A 27,736-nucleotide genomic window follows, 5' to 3' on the forward strand; every position below is an offset into this window, starting at 1 on the left:
AAGTAGCAGAAGCATCTCAACATCAACTCTTCAGAAGAGACTGAGTGAATCAGGCCTTCATGCTTGAATTGCTGCAAAGAAGCCACTACTGAGGAAGAACAAGAAGAAGAGAACTGCTTGGGCCAAGAAACACAAGGAGTGAACATCAGACCAGTGGAAACGTGTACTTTGGTCTGAGTCCAACTTTGAGATTTGTGGTTTCACCCGGCATGTGTTTGTGAGACACTGAAAAGGTGAGTGGATGGTTTCTACATGTGTGGTTCCCACTGTGAAGCATGGAGGAGCTGTGATGGTGTGTGGGGTAGGGAGGAGTTTGCTGAAGACACTGTTGATTTATTCTAAATTCATGGCACACTTAACCAGCACGGCTAACACAGCAGCTACAGGAGCTAAATTTATTCTTATTTTCGTCCATGCTTATATCGTTTTAAAGGGACAGTATCATTATTCTAGATGGTACTGTGCATTGTACCGGGTGATACTACAGTATTTGTTTTAAAGTGGATTAAATACATTTTGAAACAACTGACTTACATAGTTCAATCGCAGGATTCACATGTAATCATATGCAACAGAAACAGCATCAAGAGGTTATTTCTCCAATGACTCTGATGGAGTTTACTTTTCTGCATCAGTGTGCTCACTGTAAATGCAAATTCTCTGAAGCAATGAAGCACATGAAGTGAAAATTAGTTTATTGATGTATGTACCAAGAAATGTTTCTCAGATTCATGAGAGAGGAAAAACATGATTTTCTTGCAGTCAAACATGCCGTATTCTCTACAGAACATGGAGTCATACGTAAGCAGAAGACAGGAAGCACTTGGGTTTGGCTGAGGACAACTCACCGTTCAACCTCACATTCATACGTGACGCCGCGCTCCCGACTCACACAAGTCCTTGTCGTGGGCGCAGCTTACCGTCTAGTGGCCTCAATGATGAGGTGTATGTGTAGCAGACCTGCATGCTGTGTGCATTTACAGGGAGCGTCGTGGTACCATCTGAGCGACACGCAGCCCAAGTCACTGACAGCAGAAGCAGCGTTCACCTCGTCCCCATGTGATTTCTTTGTTGCTTTTCATTCAGCAAAAACAGCACAGCTATTCTACTTAGTAGAAAAATTTAGATAGTATAAAATGAACATGGTATTTAGGTAAAAAAAAAAAAAAAAAAAAAGATATGCAGTTAATAGGCACATGTATAAAACTTATTTATACATTTAAAACCTTGTCGCCCATTGAAGCTTAAAAGACAAATATAGTGCTTTTATCTCAACTGTACAATAACCATTCCTGCAAAAGAGTTGTACATGGAAACAGGCAGTTATACCAGCAAAAATATAAAATGCTGACAAAGCAGTATACATTTGACTTCCATAGGTAAATGTGTGCATCATCTCCAACAACTACATTAGATCTGAAAACAGACTTTTATTTAATTAATAGCTTCTAGCTTTTTAGTGGTAAAAAAAATGTTAGGATTCCTTTTTGGTCACATACCCGGCTTTTGTTTTGACATTCCCCATCTTTCAGTTAAATGGTTTAAGCTGAAATTTGTTTAACTATTCGTAAGGTACTGATGAGCTACAGTATGAACATTAGTCAAAACTGACACCTCAGTCGACACAGGTATGCTGCTGGCAGCCATGTTGTTGCCAGTAACACCACATGACACGAACGTCATGGCACCAAGAGTATAAAAAACACGTTTCTCAGGGTTCTGCTAGTGATGAACTTTAGGAGCTGCATGAATCCAGAGTTCAGAGCTGCTGCCTCAGCAGACAGAGTCAGTGCTGGCCGGCAGCCTCCCGCTGCGTCGACCCTCCTTCTCTCTTTTCTCTTTCTGCTTCTCTAGCTTCTCCTGCGTCTTACGCATGTCCTTCAGCTTCTTCTTTATAGTCGAACGGTCGCTCTGACTTGACACACCGAGTGCCTGAAGGAAAAAGTGCACAGATTTAGGGAAGAATAATACACCCTTCACATTCACCTTCAGGTTATCCGTTTTTTCCAAAGATATTCAAATTGACTGTTCTGTAAGGCAAACGAAGGAGGGAAATATTCATATTTGAAAGGTTTGAGTCAGTGCATTTTGGGCATTTTTGGTTGAAAAAATGACTCAAGTATTAATCAATAATTATTACTATTGTGAAATAATAGAAAAAGAGGCTTCACATTATCAGTGTGGCTTTTTCCAAACAAGCCATTTGGAGTAATGTGATGGACTAACTGGGAAGTCTGACAAACACAGAATAAAAAGCTGATATCAGGATAACAAATGTAACTGGTCTTCAATCCAGTTCTGTTAGATAAAGAATCTACTATATATTGTAGTATGTCCATCATCATTCAATATTCTTTTCATCACATTTTGTCTCATTTTATACTTCATGTTCCTTTCCTCTCTAGTAGACAGAAATGTGAAAGATGATCACAGTCAAAGGAAGAAATAATTGTGGCCACAAGGTGGCAGTCAGAGGCTGACAAGACGCAATTAAATAATGACTTCATTTGCAATGAAAGAGACCTCATATGACAGAATTAAAAACATTAACGTTTATCATACAGGTAAATCACAGTTAATTATCATCATCAGGTGCTGTAATTTTTTTACCTTCAGCTTGTCACTGTCCAAATACAAGAGCTGCAGGCCGTCCACTCCCTTGGCAGTGAATTCAGGTGTGTACTGGTCCATATTCATGCCCATCAGCCAGTGACAGACCTGCTGATTGGTCCACTCAGCGACAGGCCGGTTCTGCCACTGATACTCTTTCCCTGTGGCTACTGGTTCATCATCCAACGTCTACAGAGGACACAGACAACACAAACACGTATGAGGAAAATACACATACTGCAGCTTTAGCAAGAACATTACAGTCTTAAAATTTTTGTTGTGGTTTTTTGAGTCCAACTGTTTTCCTGTCATAAGTTGTGTTACCCTAAAAGGAAAAAGACTGCTCATGTCTAATGCATGGGAAAAATACATTATAAAGCCTTAAACCAAAAATATGTAGCGCTGATGCCTGCCAACAATGTGCAACAGCCATATGGTGCCATGGATCGTACTGTATGAAATGTAGAAATGAATTATGTTTTCCACTTTATCCACTTAATAAATTATGTTTGTAATGGTTTCATCTGGGTTTGTCAATACATATAAAGCGGCTCAAGTTTGGGGGTGGGAGGGCATAGTGCAGGTTCTGTTGAACATACAGTGGGGCAAAAAAGTATTTAGTCAGCCACCAATTGTGCAAGTTCTCCCACTTAAAAAGATGAGAGAGGCCTGTAATTTTCATCATAGGTACACTTCAACTATGAGAGACAGAATGAGAAAAAAAAATCCAGAAAATCACATTGTCTGATTTTTAAAGAATTTATTTGCACATTATGGTGGAAAATAAGTATTTGGTCAATAACAAAAGTTCATCTCAATACTTTGTTCTATACCCTTTGTTGGCAATGACAGAGGTCAAACGTTTTCTGTAAGTCTTCACAAGGTTTTCACACACTGTTGCTGGTATTTTGGCCCATTCCTCAATGCAGATCTCCTCTAGAGCAGTGATGTTTTGGGGCTGTCGCTGGGCAACACGGACTTTCAACTCCCTCCAAAGATTTTCTATGGGGTTGAGATCTGGAGACTGGCTAGGCCACTCCAGGACCTTGAAATGCTTCTTACGAAGCCATTCCTTCGTTGCCCGGGCGGTGTGTTTGGGATCATTGGCATGCTGAAAGACCCAGCCACGTTTCATCTTCAATGCCCTTGCTGATGGAAGGAGGTTTTCACTCAAAATCTCACGATACATGGCCCCATTCATTCTTTCCTTTACACGGATCAGTCGTCCTGGTCCCTTTGCAGAAAAACAGCCCCAAAGCATGATGTTTCCACCCCCATGCTTCACAGTAGGTATGGTGTTCTTTAGATGCAACTCAGCATTCTTTCTCCTCCAAACATGACAAGTTGAGTTTTTACCAAAAAGTTCTATTTTGGTTTCATCTGACCATATGACATTCTCCCAATCCTCTTCTGGATCATCCAAATGCTCTCTAGCAAACTTCAGATGGGCCTGGACATGTACTGGCTTAAGCAGGGGGACACGTCTGGCACTGCAGGATTTGAGTCCCTGGCGGCGTAGTGTGTTACTGATGGTAGCCTTTGTTACTTTGGTCCCAGCTCTCTGCAGGTCATTCACTAGGTCCCCCCGTGTGGTTCTGGGATTTTTGCTCACCGTTCTTGTGATCATTTTGACCCCACGGGGTGAGATCTTGCGTGGAGCCCCAGATGGAGGGAGATTATCAGTGGTCTTGTATGTCTTCCATTTTCTAATAATTGCTCCCACAGTTGATTTCTTCACACCAAGCTGCTTACCTATTGCAGATTCAGTCTTCCCAGCCTGGTGCAGGTCTACAATTTTGTTTCTGGTGTCCTTTGACAGCTCTTTGGTCTTGGCCATAGTGGAGTTTGGAGTGTGACTGTTTGAGGTTGTGGACAGGTGTCTTTTATACTGATAACCAGTTCAAACAGGTGCCATTAATACAGGTAACGAGTGGAGGACAGAGGAGCCTCTTAAAGAAGAAGTTACAGATCTGTGAGAGCCAGAAATCTTGCTTGTTTGTAGGTGACCAAATACTTATTTTACCGAGGAATTTACCAATTAATTCATTAAAAATCCTACAATGTGATTTCCTGGATTCTTTCCCCCCATTCTGTCTCTCATAGTTGAAGTGTATCTATGATGAAAATTACAGGCCTCTCTCATCTTTTTAAGTGGGAGAACTTGCACAATTGGTGGCTGACTAAATACTTTTTTGCCCCACTGTAACTGTGTGCCTTGTCCAAACTCCCCAATCTAGCACTAAGAGAACAAGCGTGCATTGACAGCAAAACATCAATGCCATTCTCAGATGCAGATGTGTGTGTGCGTGTGTGTCCGTCCCTGAGAGAGACAGACACACTAGAAACTACAGTATCAGAAACAACAGATGCTGAAACACCACTGAGCAGGCAGCAGAGCAGTCTGCGTTGTTCTGAGGTCGCCAAAGCTTGTAAAGAACATAAAGCACTGGTTGACAGTTTTAACAGAGGCAGAAGTGCAAACTGTTAACATCACAGCTCTCTTAAGAAAAGCGAAGCCACAAGACCTCTTTTAACACAAAACAAAATGGCTTTAACACACATACACACACATGCAGCTCTCTTCTATCCCCCCTGCATTCACAATTTAATCTCAGCTATGAAAGGGGGGAGGCTCAAAGAGCATGCTTGAGAATGTCCCCTTTCAGCTGCATCAAGGCGTCCCACACAGCTTTTGTGACTGTGCAACAAGGAGAGCACTCACCTCGCTGGAAGAGAAGATTAAAGTGTGTGAGCGCCCAGACAGATTGGGTTCAGCAACTAACCCAGAGATGTCTGAACTGGGACTGGCAGGGTTAGAATCATCTATGACTGAAAAACTCTGGAACAAGTGGAAACAAGGAACGCATTTACTTAAGTAACACATCACCAAACAACAGTTCTACACTAGGAGAAGCAAACAAATGCAACACTACAGGTGTGAGGGGGTAAGTGCGGTGCTGCTTCCAAAAGGTCTGAAATTATGGTGATAAATGATTAAAACTGTGATTAGAGTGGCTGTGATCATCAACGAGTGAAGGGCAGGCAGAGGATCAAGCATCTGCTACGTAGCACAATGTTCAGTGATTAAAACTAAAACCAATCCACCACCAAAACTACGCCAACAGCCTCTAAACTACAACGTCTAATTATACTACTTCTAATGGAAAACACACACACACACAGTTCAGGTATGGGGTAATGTTTTCACTGTAGTCGAGTAGACGCTTTGTCGAAGTAAGAGAAACTTTGGACATTTTTTTTTTTTCACATGTAATTGTGTTTAAACACTGTGGCTTGATTTTCAGACACAAATATGGGATAGGTTAAATTTGGAATAAAGAAAATATTGTTCAGACCTGCAGGGTCAGCTGTGTGCACGTTTAAATGCAGCTTAACTTCAACACATTGTGGGAATTACACTGTTAAAAAATGCTGCACAATACAAGTTACAACGTAGCAGTCTCTGATCAGACAAGCCCTAGAAACTACTTTTGGCTTCATTTGTTTCCTCTAATTGAAGCCACAGGGATCTCTGAATGTGGATTTAAGCAAAGTTAGAAAACATTAGTATCTTATAACACTACCACATACCCACCACAAAAAGATACAGAGAATTATTCGTAGGACGTTTTAAGGTGAGGAATCACACATTGCAGAGCTACATTTGTTAGTAATGCTCTAATGTGTCATCTGAAATCAAAGCTTAAACAAAAATGTGTATACTGTACCAAATCTAATGAGCGACTGAATAAAGAGGACCAGGAGAGATTTGTCTGTTTAAAGGAAACACGGTTCAGTGAGATTAACGTCAAGGCAGCAAAACTACCATAATGCACACAGTAACAACACACAGACTATTCTCTCAGTAATCATGTCTGCTTGGTTCACTCCGTGTCTTGAACCTATTTAAACAGTGTCATGGGAACAGCAGCGCAGCCGCGGCCTCTGTCACAGTTTGACGGGCGTATCACTGGATGCGTTTGATGTGTCACTAGTTGCAAACTCATTGAAAAGCCACCAAATCCATTCCTGCTAGCTCCCTCTAATTGCTGGCATATGGATCCAGTCACTGTAGCCTTCGCATGGTGGAGCTTATTTGGCGTGCTGGTAAATGAAGGCACGTTTCTAGAAACTGCCTCCCATTATATGTCTACTAGTTTTACTTTTTCAACAAAGAAGAAAAACACATGATGAAGATAGACGATAGCATCAGTGGGGACACAAACTTGATGGCTGACTATGTCTCGATCTCATGTATGCAGTTTAAAATACTACATAATTAATATTTTATCAACGTTGTGCTGGATACTATTACTCTCCATGTCCCAGTGTTATTTTCACATACAGTTAGAGAATGTTACATACCTTAGTCTTGCGATCCTGGCTTTGCTCGCTGCTGGTCTCAGTTGCAGCGTACGGCAGACTGCTGCTGGAAGATGACGGCTCTCTGTCTCGGTCCCTCTCTTTGTCTCCAAACCAGGAGAAGGGCATACAGGTTGGGATGGAGGTCATTGAATCTGCCGGAGACAGGTTTCCTCCCGACTCCTCCAGTAACTCAGCCGATCCCCTAGAAAGAGGGAGATACAATTATCCACACTCACTCACACACGTATAACAGCTTAATGCAGCATGTTACATTAAAATGACTTATTAAGTAATAACTGTGCTGTAGTCAACCAAAGAATACCTTGGTCGACTGAACCCACGGAATTTCAGCCATTTATTGTAGTCAAGTTTTATTTGTATAGCCCAAGATCTGAACTCGCACTATGCCTCAGGGGGCTTTACAGTCTCTACAATACACGACACCTCGTCTTCAGACCCTCAATTTGGATAAAAAAAAGAAAGAAAAAAAAAAACATCTTTAAAAAACGGGGGAAAAAATTGAGACACAACAGAGGAGGGATCCCTCTCCAAGAACGGACAGACGTGCAATAGATGTGTGTACAGAAACATGAGATTTTCCATTATTAATCCTATCTGTAGCACTTTCACAAACACTTACAGACACTATATATAGAGATAACTCCAACAAACAAATGTGTTATCAATCATGGAAAAGAACCAAAACAACTCTCACAACAATTTCTGGAATCTTTTGTCACCTTCAAATTGTTATAAATAAAGCTGAGCAACAACATACCTGCTGTCTAAAGATGCTCTCATCGCCTCCTTGTCATGCTTTTTTCCTTTGCCACCTGACTTCCGGAGGCCTCTGTTGATGACCGGTAGCAGTATTTTTCCGTTAGTGCAAAACTGATGGTAACTCTAACTGAAAATGAATGGCAGTGATCACTGTTATGGAGACTCACCCAAAGTCTGGAAAACGTCTTTTAGGCTTTCCTGCTGATGAGGTCTCATTTAGCTCCTCTGCAATGACACAATAATAATCAGGCTCAGTTACAGAAATCATTGCTATTGCAGCCATCACGTCTTGGCCTTTCATACCTTTGAGCTCTTTGCCCTTGCCTTTGGACTCCCTCTTCTTGACATTGCGCATGAATCCAGAGGGGGACTGTGGTGACAAGGTGTCCTTTGGGGGAGACAAAGAAGGACTTCCACTGCTCTCAATGCTGTCTCCCAGAGACGGAGACAAAGATGGGCTGCTGGAGAGCTCTGCCTTACTCCTGGATCCATCTCGTGACTCTCCTGGATCGTCTTTCTGTCCATTCCCAGGATAGCAGACAGGCACTGGGAGGGACAGGCTCTCCTGGATGGACCTCCGCCTCCTGGGAGACTCCTGATCCTCCTCTTCTTCTGTTTCCTGCAAGGACAAAGCTAATTATTTACAAGGACAATGCAAGGAAATTGGGATTGAAGTTATTTATATAATAAAAAGCCTCTGCTCATCACTTCAGACTGGCTGAGTCACACTGTATGTGACACACCTCTGACACTACAGATACACTAGAATCAGGCTAAAGTAACACCATTATTATTTATCAATTTATCAAACATTTTTGCTTTATTAGAAAAGGTGTATTATTGTTTTGTCAAAACAAAGACACACTAGAGGATGTTCCCTATTGTATTTGAGAACAGCTGTGAGTTAAATGTGTTAAATAGGTCACATCATTCTAATTTAATCTCCTTACAGATTTCTAGAGTTTTTCCTGAATTCAAAATTTGCAAGAAGACAGATTAGCCAAAGAGAAAGTTACCATCACTGCATGAACTTACACCTTATTCACTGTGATTGGTCAGCTTACACACAAAGTTAAATACTACTCAAGTTAACTCAAGTGCTCTGCTTCTTTTATAAAAAGGGAGACAGACAGCATTCTGAGCAAAAAGTTTTGATGGCTGAATGTTCAATCCAATCATATACTTGTTCGAAATTGGATGCAGGCCTGTAGAAAATAAAGCAATGTATCACTATGGGATGTCGCTAGCTGACCTGAGAGTGACTTGAAGCCACTGTGAGGCTTATCTTCAGTTTGCTGCGAGATGGAGGCTGACGTTTGGCCTTCTGGGCCAGCAGGCCTTTTGCTTTGTGTGCACTGGTGTCCAAACGCTCAGTCTCAGGGACCAACTCGCTCCAGTCTTTTTCTACACAAGAAAAACAAACCAAATGAGTCATAAGATACTGAGCATAGTATCAATTATTGACCAGGGCCACTCGAGTTTATGATGTGTGCTTGTGAATGATTTACAGATCACACAAAAAAGAATGTGTGACATGTGTACTTCCGTAAATCTAATTCAATTCTAGTAACCCTTTGTACCAAGTAGTGAGTCGACAGATTGTGTGTTGGTGACTGAGTCTTGGCCGTATAATCTCTCATCTGTTTCTGAGTACTGATCACTCTGAGGCTCCACACTTGAGGACTCCAGAGCCGCTATCTGTGGACAAAACAACAGAGGTTTATTTAAGTGTCTCTGCCAACTCTGCTGTGGTGTGTAAGCATTTTTTTACGCAGTTTTTTTCTTACCCTGTTCTGCAAGCTCTCCAGCTGCTCCTTGTACCACTTGTCTTTTTCATCTAGAATTTTCTTCAGCTCCTCCTCTTTCTTCACAAAGTCTATCTCTCTGGGGAGGCAACAAGGAAATGTAGCTTCCCATCAGTCCTTTAGCTTGTAAACATAATCTTTTTTTATGTAATTATCAATAAACCATTTAATTCCACCAGCAGATATTCTAACAAAGTCACAAAATCTAAAATCAGAGCTTATAACTTGGTTTACAACTAAGCAGAGTGCAAATGGAAATATATATTTGCACTGCCAAGACTGAGAGAACAAAGTATAATCTTTACCCAAATCACAAAAACTAAAAAACCCATGCAGGTCATTTTGGTTTATAATACAATGAAGGGCAATGGACTTTCATTCATGCCACTAAATCATTTAAAAATAACATTTGAACTGCCAAAACAATGTGTCTACCATACATACACACAGGTTTTCATGGCCATTATGCAGACAAAGTAACAAGGACAACATTTCTGGAGTGACCTTTGCAAATGTAATTTTTCAGTGCTTTGAACACTACAAAGGAATTTCCATTACTGCCCACTGTATTGAGGTGGTAGCAGGAATGTCTGAGATCGTTATCTTAAAACCTCAGCGGATAAATTCAGACCTGTTGGCATAGCTGCATGCAACTAGAGGGAAGCTTTTTTGTGTGGTGGGTGAGCTGACACTGTCATATTGGAAACATTATTGGTTTTCCTCTTCTCCAATAACTTTTGTTGTTAACGCATGGTTTGGCACCAGTTTTCAACTCTGATCTCCTCAACCACTATTCTGCTTATAGGCCTCTCGGGTCTACTGACCATTCACTCCTCTCTATTCCATGATCCTAGTTTTTAGTCTAACTGATCATGCAATTTCCAACATTGTTCCCAGAGTGTGAAAAAGTCTACTTCTCCTTGTCAGGTCTTCCAGTTTACACACTTTTTAAAATCCTGTCTCTCCAGGCATCGTCATATAGTAGCTGTTGAGTCTAAACAAATGTTACCTTTACTCCAAGATTGCTTACATTTTGTTTTACTAATTCAATGTGTTTCTGAGAAAGTTGGCTATTGCATTTAGAATGTACATTTGTGTAATTATCTCATTGTACTTTTAATTTCTACGTTATTGTGTTATATGAATAAATGCGCTACATCAATAAACGTACTGAATCCAACAGCACTGACCCCTGTAACAGTGAAGTGTTGTGTGACTCGAGACAAACTCACTTCTGCTGGTAGTCCTTTAGCAGTTTCTTGGCCTTGTTGTACTTCTTGTCCAGCATCTCATACTGGGCCTGAGTCTCAGCTAATTGTTCATTCACACCCTTGCACAGAGACTGGGCTTCCAGCCAGTAACTCTCCAACTTGAGGATTTTGTCGTTGCCATCCTCTATCTTCTGCTCCAGTGCAGATTCCCTGGCTGCCAACAATGACTTGTCCTCCTCAGATGCCCTGAGCTGGATAGAGATGGCGACATGTTACTTTGGTTGTCTAAAAACTGAGTTTATGAAGCAGGTGGGCCACTGGCCAAGTACAATCTGCATATTACTTGTTGTATATTGTAATTTAAAAGAACTAGGTCACAGATTCGGTCTTCTCGTTGTGAGACCCTGTTTTCTTCAACAACCTGCTGTACATTTCATATGCACAGTCTCATATCTAACTTTTCTGAAACTAATTTTCAGTGAGTATCTTTGCAATACTCACCACTCACAGTGAAGACACAAGAATTCAAAGTTTAAAAGGAAAATAGGCTCTTAAAAGACCACAAGTATAAAAAAAACCAAAAAAAAACACACATACTGTACACAGTAATTTCTGATGGGAGAAGCTTATGAAAGTCTATGTTCTGGTTTCTATTTTGGTTTCTTATATCATGGTAGAATAATCATTGTCCTTAACTATATCATATATTTATTCCTCTTGCTTGTCATGAGAAGACCTTGAACATATTAAACATTAAAAAAATCACCATACCTTTTCCTTTAGTTGATTTATTTCAGCTGCTGCAATGCTGTGTTGGAGCTGCAGCTAAGGAACAAGAATACGAAAATTAAAGATGGTTACACGCATTACTGTATGTTATTCATAATCTTTGGTTATCTAAACAGAATACTAAAATTTCATTTAGATTTTAAATCACACAAGACTGAGATTGGTGGTGTGGGTGATACCTCTTTGAACTTGAAGGCCATCTGGGAGCTGTCCATGTTGGTTGGCATAAACAAAGCCTCTGAATCAGGCAGGTCAAACACCTCTACGTTCCGCCCTGGGGAGAAATTGGAGCACAGAATCCTCTCATCTGCTCTGTCCTCCTCCTCATAGCGCTCCTCCTGAAAAATGACATCACACATGGCATCACATACTGGGAACACCAACACACCCTACATGCCTCGGAACATGCTCAGCGTGTCAACAACACTCCCAGTGGCACAGATCACCATAGTCTGAAGGGAATGTTGAAATCAATACATCCTAACCAAACACTGGGGGGCTGGTTCACCGACAAGAGTCTGGCTGAGCAAGTCTGTAGTATGTCTGCAGCATCCAACACATTAGAATAGAACAAGTGGAACTCAGAGCATAACAAAACCATTAACACACACACCTGACACACACTTTGCATAACCACAGAGCCACTCGAAACGGTGTCCACTTAATCACTGTAAGTTATGCAACAGTCCTTTTCTGTTTTTGTCTGCTCCAGGAAATCCAACATACATTCTCTGCCCAATATCTCTATCGTAACAACTGGGGCTTGTAGCTGCTTGAACTTTAGGAAGCAAACATTTCACAACTCTGGCAGACAAGTGGTGGTGGAAATGAACACCTTCCAACACAGCACACAGAATGGTGACACATGGCTTACTCATAGCCAGATGCACCCTGTTCCTGCTTGGGCTGAGTAGGATTGGACTGGGCGTGGCAAAGGGGCTAATGCCATGTTCATGTTGTGTTGGAATTATCATAATTATGCGTTTCCGACTTGTGAATAGCATTTACTTCAACATCCCAATCATAATCTTTTTTTTCTTGAAGCGTCAATATATACAATTTGGCACCTACTCATACAGAAGTTCTTGAAAACCAGAAAAATACAGACGCTTAACATCAGCCAAAGTCCGTCATTCAATGTAATTAAACCCAAATATTAAGGACATGATGTTATATTGTGTTTTAATCCTCACATTATCAGTTCTGTAATAATATAACCATCTTAATGACTTAAGCACTTGCAATTCCTTAACATGGAAACCTTTTCCATTTCTACCATCTATAGGCTAAACCCCACGGGGGGTGTATGCGTCGTGTTCTGGCTGTGACACGGCTGCCGGAGCTGATCACACCCACTCTAGTCAATGCTTTAAAATCCACGGGAGCGCTGCATTTCAGAAGTGGTGCGGCGCGGTGCAGCGCTCCACTCCGCTCCACTAAAGATATGCACCAGTTCTATGTTTGACACTCGCTGTGGTCCGACCACGTCAACCAGCACAGAGCAGATGAGGCGGGCAGGAATTCAGACAAACGGCAAACAGAATCCGGTCAGTTTTCAAAATAAAAGCCCCGGTGCAGACTTTCAATCGTATATTCCACCACCACATCAATATTGTTTTATAATCGGTGGCATCAGACCAGACGTTAACTGGTCAGATGTTTTTTTTAATGGCATGTTCAATGAGAGGTTCGTCTTGGATGTGGAAAAAAAATATTTTACTTTCACTTTAGCTACTATCTGTGGGCTACAGCACAACAAAGCAATAAAGACACAAGAAACAAATGTAAAACAAATAAAATCCAAAACGTAACTTTAGAACATTACAAGCCCGAAAATGACCAGTCAACTCATCAGCCAAGCAAAATGCCCCGTGACTGTAAAACCCACCGGGAGCATTTCAGAAGTGTGTCAGCCACGCTGCAGACGGAGCAAACCCGGACCACAGCAGGAACGCGATGCAGACGTCCTCGATGGGTTTTTCAGGTAAGCCATTAATAACATGAACACGGCATAACACTGAGCATCGACTGGACTTTCTAACAATGTCCTGACCAGATGACTCACCTCCTCTGTAGAGTGTTCATAGGGGTCATCCAGGTGTTGTTGCTGTTGCTGCTGGTTCTTCTCCTGCTCTAGTGTCTCGCTTATGAGGCGGGCTACCTCACTTTGCGTCCCTGGCTTCTCCCGCCCAATCAGGAACCTGTTTTTTAGAAAAATATGTGTTCATTTTCCATATAATGGAACATTTTAAATGTTGCCTGGATGATGCAGTCCAGGCCCCCGTCATGTGTGGGTGGCTCATTTCCCTTTGATAAATCATTAACAAGCCACAACACTTTGCGTTGCCTCTTTTGCATCAACAAAAACACTAATCAGTCATGGCTTCTGGACTCTCAGGAAATAAACAGACTCAACGGTTTACCAGTTATTTCTAATCAAGATAACAATGGCCCAGTCTTGTTACCAACAGGTTTTTAAATTGGGTTATTTTCAGTGGTGGAGGAAATGGACTTTGAGCTGACCTCACTGTGCCTTTGGTGTTCTTCAGGACTGTAGCAGCAAACAGTTGGGTGACACCCACCAGACTAATACCATCCACCTCCACTATCTGGTCATTCACCTGTATGCTAGAGATATAGAAAAGAGTAATTACAAGGAGAGGTTTTCAAAGCATTTCCACTCCGGCAGAGTTATGTATCACCTTCAGCATAGTAGTAAAGATAAAAAAAATACAGCAGGCTCAATGTAGCCTGCAATAAAACAAATCTAAAAATGCCTGGGAAACACAAGTCACCAGACTATTTTCTTTAGCTTTCTTGGGAGGTTATAAATAAATCCAGTTATTTGTGTCTTGTGTGTCACTGAGCCCTGGGGGGATGAGCAATTCCTAGAGTGTGACATTAAAAACTGGTGTGGTGGTGCAGTGAGTGTGTAACATGCTTCCGGTTGTATAAAAAAACATTACAGGAGACTCCTTTGTAACAAGGCTTTAACGTGGGCTTGTGCAAAAAAGGGGGTTTCTGCGCTTTAACTCACCGTCCATCGTTTTCAGCAGCTCCTCCTTCTGTTATGGTTTTCACAAAAATGCCAAGCTTCTCCAGACCCTGGTCAGCTCCCACTCCCATTCCTATGATACTGATGCCAAGCCCATTGTCTCCTGAATGCAGAGGAATTATGAAGATTTTAAAGGGTGGGTAGAGAGAACTGCAACAACTCAATTCCACATTTCTGTCCCAAAGCGAGTTGTGGAACTGCGAAACTGCTTCTAAGTGTGTGTACAGTAGATTATACCATCTAAACAGATTTACATTTAACCTAAATATTACTGAAATTTAAAATATGAACCAAAGTCAAATCCCTAAATTATTAATATACGCAAATCAAGGTCACTAGTGTTTGCCTCTGCAGGGCTGTGCATTGTGTGCAGCTAGGTGAAAACATGTTTCCCCCCTTTGTGAAATGGTTCTCACTGGTTGCTTGTGACACATTGCCCTTCAGTGTTGCTAAACTCACCTTTCTCAATCTCCACAGGGAACACATCCATCTTCTCCACTCTCTTCTCCAGCTCATACTCTGCAGACGCTGCAACCGGATCCACATCATCGTTGCGCCGGTCATATTCCTCATTGGAGAAGGTACTGAAGACCTGTGTTGGTCAACATATCAAGTGCATGGCGTCAGTACACCATCATCTACGTCCTTATCAAGTAGCTAACCATCAGACAGATTTATGCTGATGGATATCTAGGGGATCTGTACAGACATATTATTTTCACTTTTGAGCTACACCATTTATTTTGGCAGGCTGAACAACTGACACATTGATTTAAGAGAAATTGCATGGGGAGGAGAATTACACTCATACTCTGGACCTTTACTAGGGAAATGAAGGCATCAGTGCACTAGTGAAGCACACTTTAACAGCTGCTGAGGGACAGCAGAGCCCTTTGATGATGTTTTGCACCACTGACTTTCACTCCATTTTTCAACTGTGGTTATTTTTTTCACAATGGTGTCTGAGGGAGAGAGCATGATGCTGAATAAGCTTTGGTTATTCAAACGTACACTGAACTGTCAACTCATGTTGGTTATTTTATCCGTCTCTAATCAAAGATTTAATCCAACTTTTTGAATATATCTAAATCAAGTGTCGACAACACTGAGGCAGAAGATGCATTCAAAAGACACACTCTTGACGACTTTCTTCAGAGTTTTAAGAGCTGTGAACTTTGTAGACAGGCCTAACAAAGCGCTGGATGTGTCCCAGAGGCTGTTGTCTGGTTGGAATTAAAAAGTACGCGCACATGCACACACACACACACAACAGCAGAACATGAGCAGTGTGGAAAGTAGGGCACAGCTGGGGAGAGCTAAGCAGTGGGTGTAGTAAAGATGAGTGTTAGGAGGCGACAAATGTTGTCACTGGTACAGTAAAAAGACATAAAATAAAGAGCAATAAAAAGAAAAAGAAATACCTTAACCTTTAGTGAAAGGGCATTACCCAATACTGAAAACCACTGTTAAGGGTCATTTCATACAACAACACTTTCTGCCATTTACCTTGAATACTACTGATACTACCAAGCAGAAATAGTATTTGGAATCCACTCTGAAAAACACTCCCATGTCACGCTAAAACGAGCACTACGACACTCAGCATGAAATGGAGTCGAGATGATAATCTGTTGTTGCTCAGTTCCTGCAACGTAATGACAGTATAAAGTTCATTCCACAGTAGGGTGTCACGACAAAGTTAGCACCATGGCTGTCATTAGTGACTGATTGATTATCATTATATTGATGACAACTGATGATCCTTTGCAATAAAAATTCAGAAAATGGTGAAATATTCATCACAGATTCAGAGCTCATGATACCAGTACCCTTAAAGTGCAATAATACCAATAGAGTACTTCATTCAGTGCCTTTTCTCCTTGCTTGATAAGGTCTAATATCATGTTACTTGTATTCCATTTTTTTACTGAGATAATCCTTCCACATTTTATGTATTTATATTTATTTTTATCACATGTTTATCAGACACCGCAGGAGTGTAGTATTGGTGGCATTTCCATCACATACTCCACACTGGACTTGTGTGGGTTGCAGCTACTGTGGTAGTGAGTAAATCACACTTTGCATTAAACTGAAGACCACTTGGAGTGATAGGCTGTTAGCAAAACCATACAAATGATAATTTTTTATAAATCTATTTATTGTTTGGTATTGTTTGACTGGAGAAGTTGGTACTGGATTATTTCGGTCAATATCTTAAAAAATGTATCAGGTACTGATATGCAGCCTCATCAGAGAGTTCAATTATGAGAGACTAGTTTATAAAGTTTGTAGTATAAAGTAAGTAGATTAGAGTTTAGCAGACTAATGCCTGATTATGGGGATGAACCCTACAGTGGGTCAGTAACATAAACCCCCTGCTTTGTCATCTTTAGCCTTAATCTAGGTGGCGAGGAGAAGTTAGTTGTTATCAATTGTTATACTTTTTTGCTATATTTCTCTGTGATTGCGACCACAAGTGATTTTATCTGATATCATTATAGATGGTAAATTTGCACAGTCAAGTGATTTCTGCTGTATACTGTCTCACTGAACACGAAAACACACAGAAATAGGCTTACTTGCAAAAAATTAGCTGTGAGGTGGTGTGCTCTATTTTAGTGTGCAACCTTGGACAACAAAGAGACACTAATCCCTGTGACAAATGTTTCAGTTGTGCTCCTATACTGCTCAAGATAAAGAGAGTGCAACCAGGTTGTGGTTAACACTATAATCATCTAATCTAACAACAGGTGACAATTTATAAAATGAAAAGGAGTTGGGCTACAAGAGTCCAGGACTGACTGAGGCATTTACCATGAGGATGTGTGATGTAATCTAGTAAACATTTCCACTCAGGGCAACAGTCTGAGTTTTAGATTCAGCAGCATGTCAAGACTTGAGGAATCAAACACACACAATCTCATTCTCCCTCTGTCCTTCTGTCTCCTCGCCATGTAGCCTTTGGACGCAGCCCAAAACAGATAGTAAGTTTCCAAGATAACTCACTGAGCTCTCTGTTCAATTTGTCAAAGTGAATTACTACAACTATTTCTGTTCCACAACATCCTGCTGATTTTCACACACATTTATCCAGATTCAATTGTTTTATCTTGGAAACAAGACATGCTCGTACTGATTTGGTACACTTACAGGTACCTCTCTCATGTAGCCTCCCAAAGCAAATGAAAAAAGGTTGGAAACTTGCACTACTGCAGCTCTGTGGTACAGAAAGGAATGTTATTCATGAGGCCTCGACCCTCCATCAACCCAAATGAGTCCTCCTCCTTCCTTTTATACTTGAACAAGCTTACAGCCATAGGTCTATAAACTATGAACCACATATTTGTTCCATTAATAAATGCCGTTATCCTCATCACACAAAGGTAACGTCGTTGCATATAGCACTGAGGGCTATTAACTTTTTAAAATAACCAAAAAGCTACTCAAGACATTTTTGTCCTGCTTACATCTTTAAACCAATTCTGCAACAAGCTTGAAAGCACCTCTATAAATAGGACTGACAAAGCTTATCAACTTATAATTTAAACAGATAAAATTGGATTCACAAAACTAGAGCAGACAGAAATTTCATTAAGGATGAAAGATGCTTTTTAGTTTAGACTTTAGAGACTTTAGTAATTAAGGGTTGAAAATGTAGGCTAATAGAATACAGGGAGCACCACTGCATCCATGGCCCTGTCATTAGCTGAGCTGCAGCAATTCAGATTGGCTCTCCCCCGACTCCAATGTCTGACTTTCCTGTTGCCATGGACTCCAAGGCCTTCTTCAAACAATGTTCTGTTCTCTGCTGAAACCTAATCACTCAACCACTGTTTCATTTGCAAGAAAGACAGAAATCAATCTCTTTATTAGCCTCACAAACTAGTCTTACAGCCTGAATACTGTTATCACTGTCTCCAGTTGTCAGACAAAACACGTAAGCACATGCCCAGTCTACGATCGGCTAAAACTGAAACACTCTACTGTTGATCAAGCAGACTGACTCCAACAAGAAAGACAGAAAGAAAGAAGAGCTAATACGTTTTCTATAGAACAAGGTATCTAAACATGGTCTTTTAATGCCAATTTCTTTCCCAAAATGATTAAGGCAGTCACTGAGGTTGTGATATGGGTCAATAGACCAGTACGCCATCTTCATATTTCCATGTCTAGCTCCCAGCAGTATGTTTGGGCTTTTCACCAATTGCAGTGGTCTGTCCTTTCTACATGTGCTCACACGCACAGATGTACACATGCCCACACCCAAACCTTTCCCATCTTTCCCTCATTCCCCTCCCCTCAACAGAATACCAATGTGGGAAGTGAGTCAGCAGCTGCGAGGAAAAGAAAAACCAGAGAAATCTCTTGCCAGTGCAAAAAGACGGCTGACCACTAGTTGGGGGAGCTCGTAATGTTCGCGAGCCTACAAAAAGACAACAAATGAAAACACGCTGTGAGAGTGAGCTGGGGCAGGGGTGGCGGTCTGGCACAGAGCATAGAGTAATTAGGGAAGAAGGCATGGGGCCCAGGGTTTAGATCCTGCAAAAACACACCAGGAAAAAGAACAAAATACACATACAAAATCTAGTACCCTGTGTATGCATGCACGTGGAATTATTACCAATTAAGTTCACACTGATTGACTGCAACTGAAACAACAATATTTACCTTTTAAGTGTCATGTGTGAGATATGACATACAGCAGGAAGAGGTGGTGTCTGACAGGAGCAGAGTGCCATAATGGAATCAAATTTCAAAAGGAGCGCAAACATAAACAGGCTGAACAGGATTTTTTTAAATGGCCACAAAAGCTAATTTTGTCCTGCAAAGGTTGCTGAAATCTTTAACACAATTACTTGCAGCAATTACTTGCAGCAAAAACGCACAGCATACGCTACTGTGTTTGACTGTAATCACACAGGCTAATGAAAGCATTTAAGGCAATCACAATCACCCCAAGACTCATCCCATGGCAAGTTGTTTAATGAACAGCATTGAGTGGACGGCATTAGTATTCTGCCCTGTTTTGTTGGACAGTCACCCACTTGCCCAGGTGGCTGGAGGGAATTCAGATCCTACAAGGGGAGGTCCTGTCTGCTGGTTGGATGAGGGTGGAGTCTTGTCAGACACATTCCTCTGGCCACCAGCAGACTCATCTCAGATAGGAAATGGAAAGCATAACACTATGGGATGGGTTGGCCACAGAAGTTAGAGTCCAAATATGGAGTAGGCCTCTTTGGCTTTTCACTAATCACATGAAATCGGATTCGCTCCTGCTGTAAATGCATCTCAACTTTCCAGCACATATTGTAAACTGTAGGGACAGATCAATTCATTCTTTCTCTCTTCACACAGTTCTTACACTCTGATTCTGAATCGATTCACAAATGCCAAAAATGTTTTTGCATGTTGTGGATAAAGTTATGTTAACAGAATGAAAACTCTGGCTGTACATGTGATATATAACATTTAACAACACAGTGGGGGGCTCTGCTAACATGATTTTCTGTTTTGGCAAAACACATTAAGTGGTGATGTTGGTCAGTAAATTACACTTTCATGTCATTATTCTATTACAGACAGAAGACTGTGACATGCTGTTAACTTGTTCTAGACGTCTGCAGAAGCACCACAGGGCTCCCATGTCAACAAACTGCGCTCCACCTGAAATGTCTACTGATACTAACAATTTTACTGCAGGCAAATGGGAAGCCAAACTGACAGGATGTGTATGCTTTAACAGTGACAGTGCAGATAGTGTTATTTTCTACAGTGCAAACAAAGAAAACAATAAAGTCTACTTTCAGTTACGGTGCACTCTACAAGACTTTACCACACCCTGTGTGTTTGAGAACAGGCAGTGTGCTCGCTTGACCTTTAACTGCTGGTGGTACTTCCTGTGAGTCTGTGGGGGAGGGGCAAAGCAGCAGGTGCACATCCTGGTTTCTAGGACTGCCTCCTGATAGTCGACCAAACTGTTGGCTGCGCCTCGTCGTTAGGGACGGGACCAAAATATCAGGGGGAATGTTTGCAACACAGACCTTTTATCTTGTAACACGGAAGTCAGGAACACGCTGTGAGTCTGTAGCCAAATCAGCTTGCTCCTATAAGTTTTGGCCGAGTTACAGTAGAAAACTGGTTATGTTTTTTAGGGATGGGCCATTATTTCCAATAGTTGTTAAATTATAAAATTAAAATAGTTTATTCAACAATCATCTTGTTTTAAAAATATGTTTACTTCATGTTTATCAGCACATGGTAGTACACCCATCACGAGCATGAGTGTCATATGGGGTGTTGAGATGAAGCCAGGTTTCTGTAATGATTTAAGTACAAACGATCTCCAATTTTTGCAACTACAACTAGTCACCTCATGACTTGAAATAATGACTACTAGTTGCAAAGGAAAATCTTTGGTCGGGGGGGGGGCCCTACTGGTTTCACACATGCTCTTTTCTCTTATGGTCTGTACTGGTTTTTAACTCCTGCTCCAAATGTCTTCATAGGCATTATGGCACAAAAAAACCCAAAGCCAACCTCTCCACAGATACCACATAACTTCCCTGATAATGACTGTATGGTCTTTGTCCCCAAGCAGACACGCCTCCAGCAGATAGTGTTAATCATTCAATAACCCTTTCTGGCTTTCTGACAAACTATTGAATGAAAATGAATTCCAGAAGATACAAACCTGCAAACTGTTTCTCTAAGGGCATGCATAGACACACAAACTAATAATACAGGCCCAGTTTTTATTTGCAGGTATAGAGGGAACAACCCTCTCAGAGCAAAGATATAATCTAAAGCAGTAATGCAACACCGCTCATACAGCCAGAGGGTTTAGCAAACTTATATACTGACACAGCAGCAATGGGAATGCAGCATTTCAATGCCCTACTAAAGTGTGACTCTGTCTCCCCAATATGTGCAGAAGAATCTTCTCACAAAACATAATGTAGAAAATAATTGCAGTTATTTCAGCTATTGTCTTTCTAAAAATGCAACTACATGTTAAGTTCAATAAATGCAATAAGCAACCACGACCATCCAATATCAGGCTTGACAAATGACTTTCACTTTTTTTTTTTTTTTTTTTTTTACTTTTAGGAATTATCAAATCAGTGTGCACAAATCCTGCCTGTCTTATAGAGCTCCCTTTAACCAAGTTTGTTTTTCAGGCCTAATAAGGGTGATACATGTTGAAACTGGATGTCTCCCTTACTTCACAAAGAGAACCTTTCTTCCACACAGGACACCTTCTCTGTCAAGAGGACTCAGGTTACGTAGGGCCCTAATCCCGTTGTGAACCAGTAGCACAAAGCACTTCCTCTCTCTCCTAGTTAGCTACGACTCAAGTGCGCTTGCTCCCAGTGCCAGCTCAGACTAGCAGACTGTGGAGAATGATGCAGTGCTAGCAGGAGGCTTTTGTTAGTCAGGCTACAGGTAGAAAGGTGGCCAAGGGACATTTGTGTGACTAAATGGGCTAATGTGCATACCACGTATCCTTGACCCCATGGTTTAAATCCAAGCACATGTCATTGTTTTGACAAATCTCTCTGTGTTCTTTCCAGCCTGTCCACTGCATTCACCCATTCATGCAATTACATAACACACTAATTGGAAACTTAAAAGACTGCTCGGACATTTTTGGACTTGCTACTTAGCTTCCGCTCACTTTTGTTCAGTTTTGCATACATCTGTTAGTTAACCCTGGATATCATAACAGGTGCTCTCAAAGCAAACAGGTGGGTAGCATGAGGACTGTTGGAAAATAAATTGAATTCTTTGAACATTGTACACACAATATAAGAAAATTTAATGAACACTACATTCTATTAGTCTATGTGATTCAATATCTAATTGAACTTTACAAGCAAGATGTATATTATGAGTGTCACTTTCTTAAAGTTAAAAGAAAGTTTAAAAAAACAACAACTTTATATAATCAATCGGTTAGAAATACACATCATACTTTGAATTGATCAACAAGGATAATTATTTGTCCACTTTGTTAGTCCTGAAAAATTCTACTGAGCAGCTGGTTGTGATGGAAATGACAAAGTATGAGGATCATGACACAGTTTGATCATTCCTGTGTAGCTTTAATGGTTAGTAGAAAAATAATTTAGTCAATCAACAGAAAATTAACTTGCAACTACTTTGATTAACAATTGACAAATCATTTAAGTTACTTTTTAAACACAAATGTTGAACATTACCTAATTCTAGCTTTTCAACTATGGCAATTGGGATTTTCTTTTTCTTATCTGGTACCAAAACTAGATAACTTTGGGTTTTGCTTTGTTGGTCAGACAAAACAAGTGACCATGGGACTTTTGATGGCCAAATGAGAATAATATTGGTTGAAGCCTAATGTTGCACAGTCATCAGCTTCACTCATTTTATTTGGGCATTGGTGTACACACACTTGTTCTTTTCACAAACTAAATTCCCATACAAGCACTGCACATATTACTGGGATGTAGTATGTGAAATTTGGACTTTGTCTTTCAAATCAGCCCTGGGGGTGAACACGCTCAACAACCACGACCTTGTGTAAGCCATTTCTCATTTGCATACAGTCTCCCTATCACTGCTGTTCTGAGCAGTACATGAACTGCTACATGGAGGGGAGACAGTCTAGCATATTGTTGTGAACTATAAAGCTGTGTTTATCTCTGTCACAGCTCCACGTTGGGCGGAGGATACGCACTGTTGTTTGTGTCCCCTCCACTCCAGGTCAGCTTCTGGTCCCCTCTCCCAGGACCCCCTGCCAGGATGACTGGGATGGGGGGGGGGGTCCACACCCTGAGATAACGATGCATTTTAAGGCCTGGATAAACACTGAGTTGCTCATAAGCTATGCGGAATGCACTGGACTGATTTGTTTTCCCCTGCTTTTGCAAAATGTTGTTTAGATATGGTGATGGTAGAATATCTATGGTAGAAGATATAACATCCACATCAACCACACCTCTTAAACTCCCACTGGCAATGTTTACGAGACATGATGTGTGGCAATACCAAAACGGATAACACCAGCTGGAAAATCAGTTTGGAGCATGAATAACATATTATGCATGTCATGGAGGGGTTTTTGTCACTGTAAAACAGCAATATAATAGTTTTTTTTGCAGTTACTGAAGCCTGCATTGTGTGATACTAATTTGACTGGTTATGGAAGGATAAAAAAATCTCTGCTTATATTGGTGGTGTGAAACTGTACAAAAACTATTTGGAACAACCCTAGTGGAGATTAGAAAGTATATGAAGGTTATATTCATAAATTGTTAAAGGAGAAGGAAAATAATACTGTAATGTCAGTTAATCACCCAGACATCTATCCTCAATGAAGAGTTATAAGACCTCTCGATAATAAACACTGAAGGAGTTCACAGAAAAGAAAAAAAGCAGAAAGTGCTTTTCTGCTTTCCACAAAAGATTTGTATCCTTATAAATTAATGGATAGTAAAAATCAGGAATTCCCCAGTGGTAATAAGATACATTCGCCATGGTCTGTAAAAGAGATCATATGGCTGAATAAAATCCCTGAATTCCACATATCCACATTTAAGAGAAGTGAAAAGTCCCTCATGAGTGCAACACATGATTCACAATCGGACGGGAACCACTCTAAATGAGTAAAAATACCCATGCGCTGCAGTGACTCAGGGGTGGCCATGATTTTTTTTTTTTTTTACTGTACAGTCTAAAGTTTCTCATCTCTACCTCACTCCTGCCCTCGTTCAGCTGTGGCCCTGCTTTCATAAGCTCTTATGCAATGTCAACAATATTTCCAGAAATAAAACAAACAACGTCGCTGCCTCACGTCTCCTAAGTTTCTCCCCCCTCTCTTTTGATCTCTTTCAGCAGGAGAAAAGGTTGTCAGACTACCTCTGCCGCCTTCCTGGTCACTAAGATTAAGTAAACAATCATTTCAAGTTTCTGAACTCTGACAAAGCTTGTCTGATAATACAGTGCAGAACGTGTGACGTCAACATGCCTTCCAAAAACATTCATTCTCAGCCTCTGCTAATTTGTCTTGTGTCTGCAGGGAGACACATAGGTCAGACACAGCTGCTGAATCAGTGAGGCGGTGGCTTATAATGACTGTGCTGTGCAGTATGTAAACAAAAAATAATTACCTGAATTGGATCTGTGGAAAACTTGATTTTTCTTTTAGGGGGAGGCTCCTCCTCATCCGACAGACCAGGGGCTTCGTAACAGTCGTCATAATCCCTATACATCTGATCTTCCTCCTCGTCGTCCTCCGCCTCCTCCTCTTCCTCCTCCTCCTCTTCCTCCCTAAGGACCTGGTCTACATCTCTGTCATCCACAAATGCTGCATTCTCAATACCATACACTACTGGTGAGGCTCTATCCAGGATGCTCTGGCCCACCTGCTCCTCCAGCTCACTCTCCTCCTCTGCTACCTCATCATCTTCCTCACGATTAGCATCACCATCTTGACTCACAACTGAGCCATCTTCCCGTCTCTCCTCTTTCAACCCAAATCGTTCGTTGTCCTCCAAGACTCTACCTTCTCCCACAGTCTCTGCTATCCTTTGTGTTTCTTTTGCTGCATCTCTTGTTAAGACATGATGAGCAGGGTTACAGTTCTGTTTTTCTGGTGGAAAGGTTCTTTTCCGTTCTGTTGGTGGGTCTTTAGGGCTGTGCATCCTCTGCTGCTCAAACACATTATCTTCAATGTTTTCATCCTCATTCTCCTCACTCTCTGAGGACTCATTCTGAACCACTACCAGTTCTGCCCGTACCATGCCCACCCCCCTGGAGTCCAGTGATGAGGTCTGGCTGGGTGGCTTGTCTCTGGTAGGACTATGTACCACACTGTCATTACTCCTGGCTTTTTCTGGGTATTTAACCCTGTTAGTGTTCTGATAACCACCAGCTGATGGTGGAGTCTGCTTCGCATCCCTAGGGGGCGGACTATGCGGCTTGCCTTCATTCCCACCAACAGATGTCCTACTAAATCCATCACTGGATGACGAGGAGCATTTGTAGCCATGGCTAACTGAGGGTGTTTGCTCTGGTGAGAGGGGTTTGTGAGTGGCGTCAGTTGTCGGAGAAACAGCTTTGTACCCTGCGTTGGTAACTGGGAATGTTGGTTTAAGCCCAACACTAGTACCCAAAGACGCTGGTTTGACACAAGTCTGGGATATATTTTTGTTAGTGGCATCAAGGACTGGTGTAGAGTTAGTGGCATCTTTAAGCGGAGATGTAGATTTATGTAAGCTGTCCCTTGTTGGCGAGGTAGGTAGTAAGTGGTCAGTGGTGGCATGCTGTTTAGCAGACAGGATTTCTCCTTTTGCCGCAGCTGTGTTGTTATCGTCTGAGTCATTCTCTGCCATATAATTTTCTAACCTTTTGGACATGGGCCCTGCATTAAGCGACACTCTAGACGCATGCCTTTTCTCACTATCAGCGGCCTCGTCCGGTCGATGTTCCTCTGGTGACGTAGGAGTTTGCTCTGATTTGACGGTGGTTTCTGAGGATCCGGAAACTCTCCTTGTACTTTTCCCCTCATCAGAGGCACTTCCCAGGGACAAACGAGTTACTACTCTGTTTGGAGACTGTTTTTCAGCTGCAGGCTGCTCTTTGATGCCCCTTTCAAAGAGTTTTCTGGTCACAGAAAACTTCTCTGCCAAAGCCACTTTGTCGATCTCAACTTCTTCCCCCTTGGGTGTTTTATCTAAATTGTGCGATTCTGGGCTTGTGGCACTGTTGAAGCTAACTTTGTGAGTGTTGACTGGAAATTGGGTCTTAGGCGGGGGGGACACATCAGACTTTAAAGACACTTTCCCTTCTTGGCACTCCTGTTGCTGACCGTCCATCTGTAGGAAGATGTTCTTTATCTTGTTCACTCTGGTCCCAAAAGGCCTCCCCCTGGAGTCCTCCCGGGTGTCACTGGAGCCATTTGCATATGATTTGGCGGCGCCATCGGATTTTTGCCCATCAAAGGAGCACTTAATGGCGTGGAAGTCAGACTTGTATGCATTTCTGTGAGGGGACGCGCTCCTTAGAGTCCTCTCGCCTCCTTTGCTTTCCGCTTTGATCATTTTTGTTTGTCTGTGACTCAAACCGCTTTTGTTGAGACTGTTGATGTTTGTTGGTTAACTACTATCCCCTAACTTCAGGCAAGCGGTGCCATGGCTCCGGCGGGGCTTCTTTGGAGCACAGTCGTCTCAACTAAACACTCACAGCGAAATCATCTACAGAGAAAAACGGATAATAAAACCTGTTAATACAGACACCGGACACCCACATCTCAAAAAGCCTAACCTCATTTCTGAATGAGCTTATACACAAGTATCTCTTTCGACATGCAACTCAAATTGTGAAAGCTAAAGCTAATATTTAAGTTCACTACTAGTGAGTTAGAAGGTTAACGTTAGCATGGACAGCCGTTTGCATGCATTTCAATGGTTGTCTGACTCCTGGCGTTAACGTTAGCTAACCCAAAGTGTTAACCTCGAAAGTAACTTTGACCAGCTATAAACTTTTATTGTACTCATTTCAGCCGGTTAAACGTTGTTAGCGTTGTTAGTAAAGCTACACCACAGATATATAAAACAAAAGGCGAAACAAAGTTAACGTTAAACTTGCTGGGCCAACAGTTCATTCCAGCCCGGACGTTGGTGCCTCAGTCTCAACAATTCATTGTGGCATTTCAAGTACGAGCTGTTGGAAACGGTAACTGTGGCTCTTCACGGCGCTCACAGGTAGGAAACTTTGTCAAATAAAAAGCTCTCACCTCCTTCTTGCTTCATCGTGTTAGGCACCCGAAACATCGCCCACAACACCCCGGTTTTTTTTTTTTAATTAACAGTATCAAACTTGTCCCTTCTTCTCGCTCACCGCCATCATTCCCCGCTCCTGCAGCGTTGTCCTACCTCCTCCTCCTCTTCCTCCTCCTCCTCCTTCCACTTCCAGACCTGTCGCGGGCTGCGCGCACACGAGTCCGTGTCCGTGACGCGCGCCGCGACCGACGAGAACACGCACACACACAGAGAAAGAGGCTCGGGAGCGCGCGCACATTCCAGGAGTGTAACCCACCCTCTGTCTGCACAGCACAGAGACACGAGGAGTTGTGGGAGAAA

General features: G+C 41.7%; 1 protein-coding gene across 3 annotated transcripts; it reads right to left on the reverse strand.

Moving 5' to 3' along the window:
* Positions 1–678: 678 nt before the first annotated feature.
* ppp1r9ala (protein phosphatase 1 regulatory subunit 9A-like A) lies at positions 679–27,521 on the reverse strand. 3 transcript variants are annotated; one of them, XM_070837683.1, is made up of 20 exons: positions 27,391–27,521; positions 24,764–26,848; positions 15,075–15,207; positions 14,598–14,718; positions 14,084–14,188; positions 13,626–13,761; positions 11,740–11,898; positions 11,543–11,596; positions 10,793–11,022; positions 9,543–9,639; positions 9,336–9,453; positions 9,008–9,159; positions 8,059–8,374; positions 7,923–7,980; positions 7,754–7,825; positions 6,976–7,177; positions 6,339–6,383; positions 5,333–5,449; positions 2,611–2,799; positions 679–1,932 (listed from the first exon to the last, which is right to left on the reverse strand). In XM_070837683.1, the coding sequence occupies exons 2-20, from the start codon at positions 26,693–26,695 to the stop codon at positions 1,774–1,776; spliced, it is 4,395 nt and encodes a 1,464-aa protein (XP_070693784.1). In that variant the 5' UTR covers positions 26,696–26,848; positions 27,391–27,521; the 3' UTR covers positions 679–1,773. The 3 variants fall into 3 exon arrangements, with proteins under 3 accessions (XP_070693784.1, XP_070693786.1, XP_070693787.1); XM_070837685.1 differs by lacking the exon at positions 6,339–6,383; XM_070837686.1 differs by lacking the exons at positions 5,333–5,449; positions 6,339–6,383.
* Positions 27,522–27,736: the final 215 nt, after the last annotated feature.

Source organism: Pempheris klunzingeri, chromosome 10 (assembly GCF_042242105.1).
Source record: "Pempheris klunzingeri isolate RE-2024b chromosome 10, fPemKlu1.hap1, whole genome shotgun sequence".
Lineage (NCBI taxonomy): Eukaryota > Metazoa > Chordata > Actinopteri > Acropomatiformes > Pempheridae > Pempheris > Pempheris klunzingeri.

What these genes read in the sequence shown, in the direction of transcription:
- ppp1r9ala (XM_070837683.1), bottom strand. Translation starts at nt 26,695, where the DNA reads ATGATCAAAGCGGAAAGCAAAGGAGGCGAGAGGACTCTAAGGAGCGCG. An exon ending in TTTCCACAGATCCAATTCAG is followed by an intron (nt 15,208 to 24,763) that starts GTAATTATTTTT and finishes TGACCAACACAG; the next exon opens with GTCTTCAGTACCTTCTCCAA. An exon ending in TGGCTTCAAGTCACTCTCAG is followed by an intron (nt 8,375 to 9,007) that starts GTCAGCTAGCGA and finishes TTGTCCTTGCAG; the next exon opens with GAAACAGAAGAAGAGGAGGA.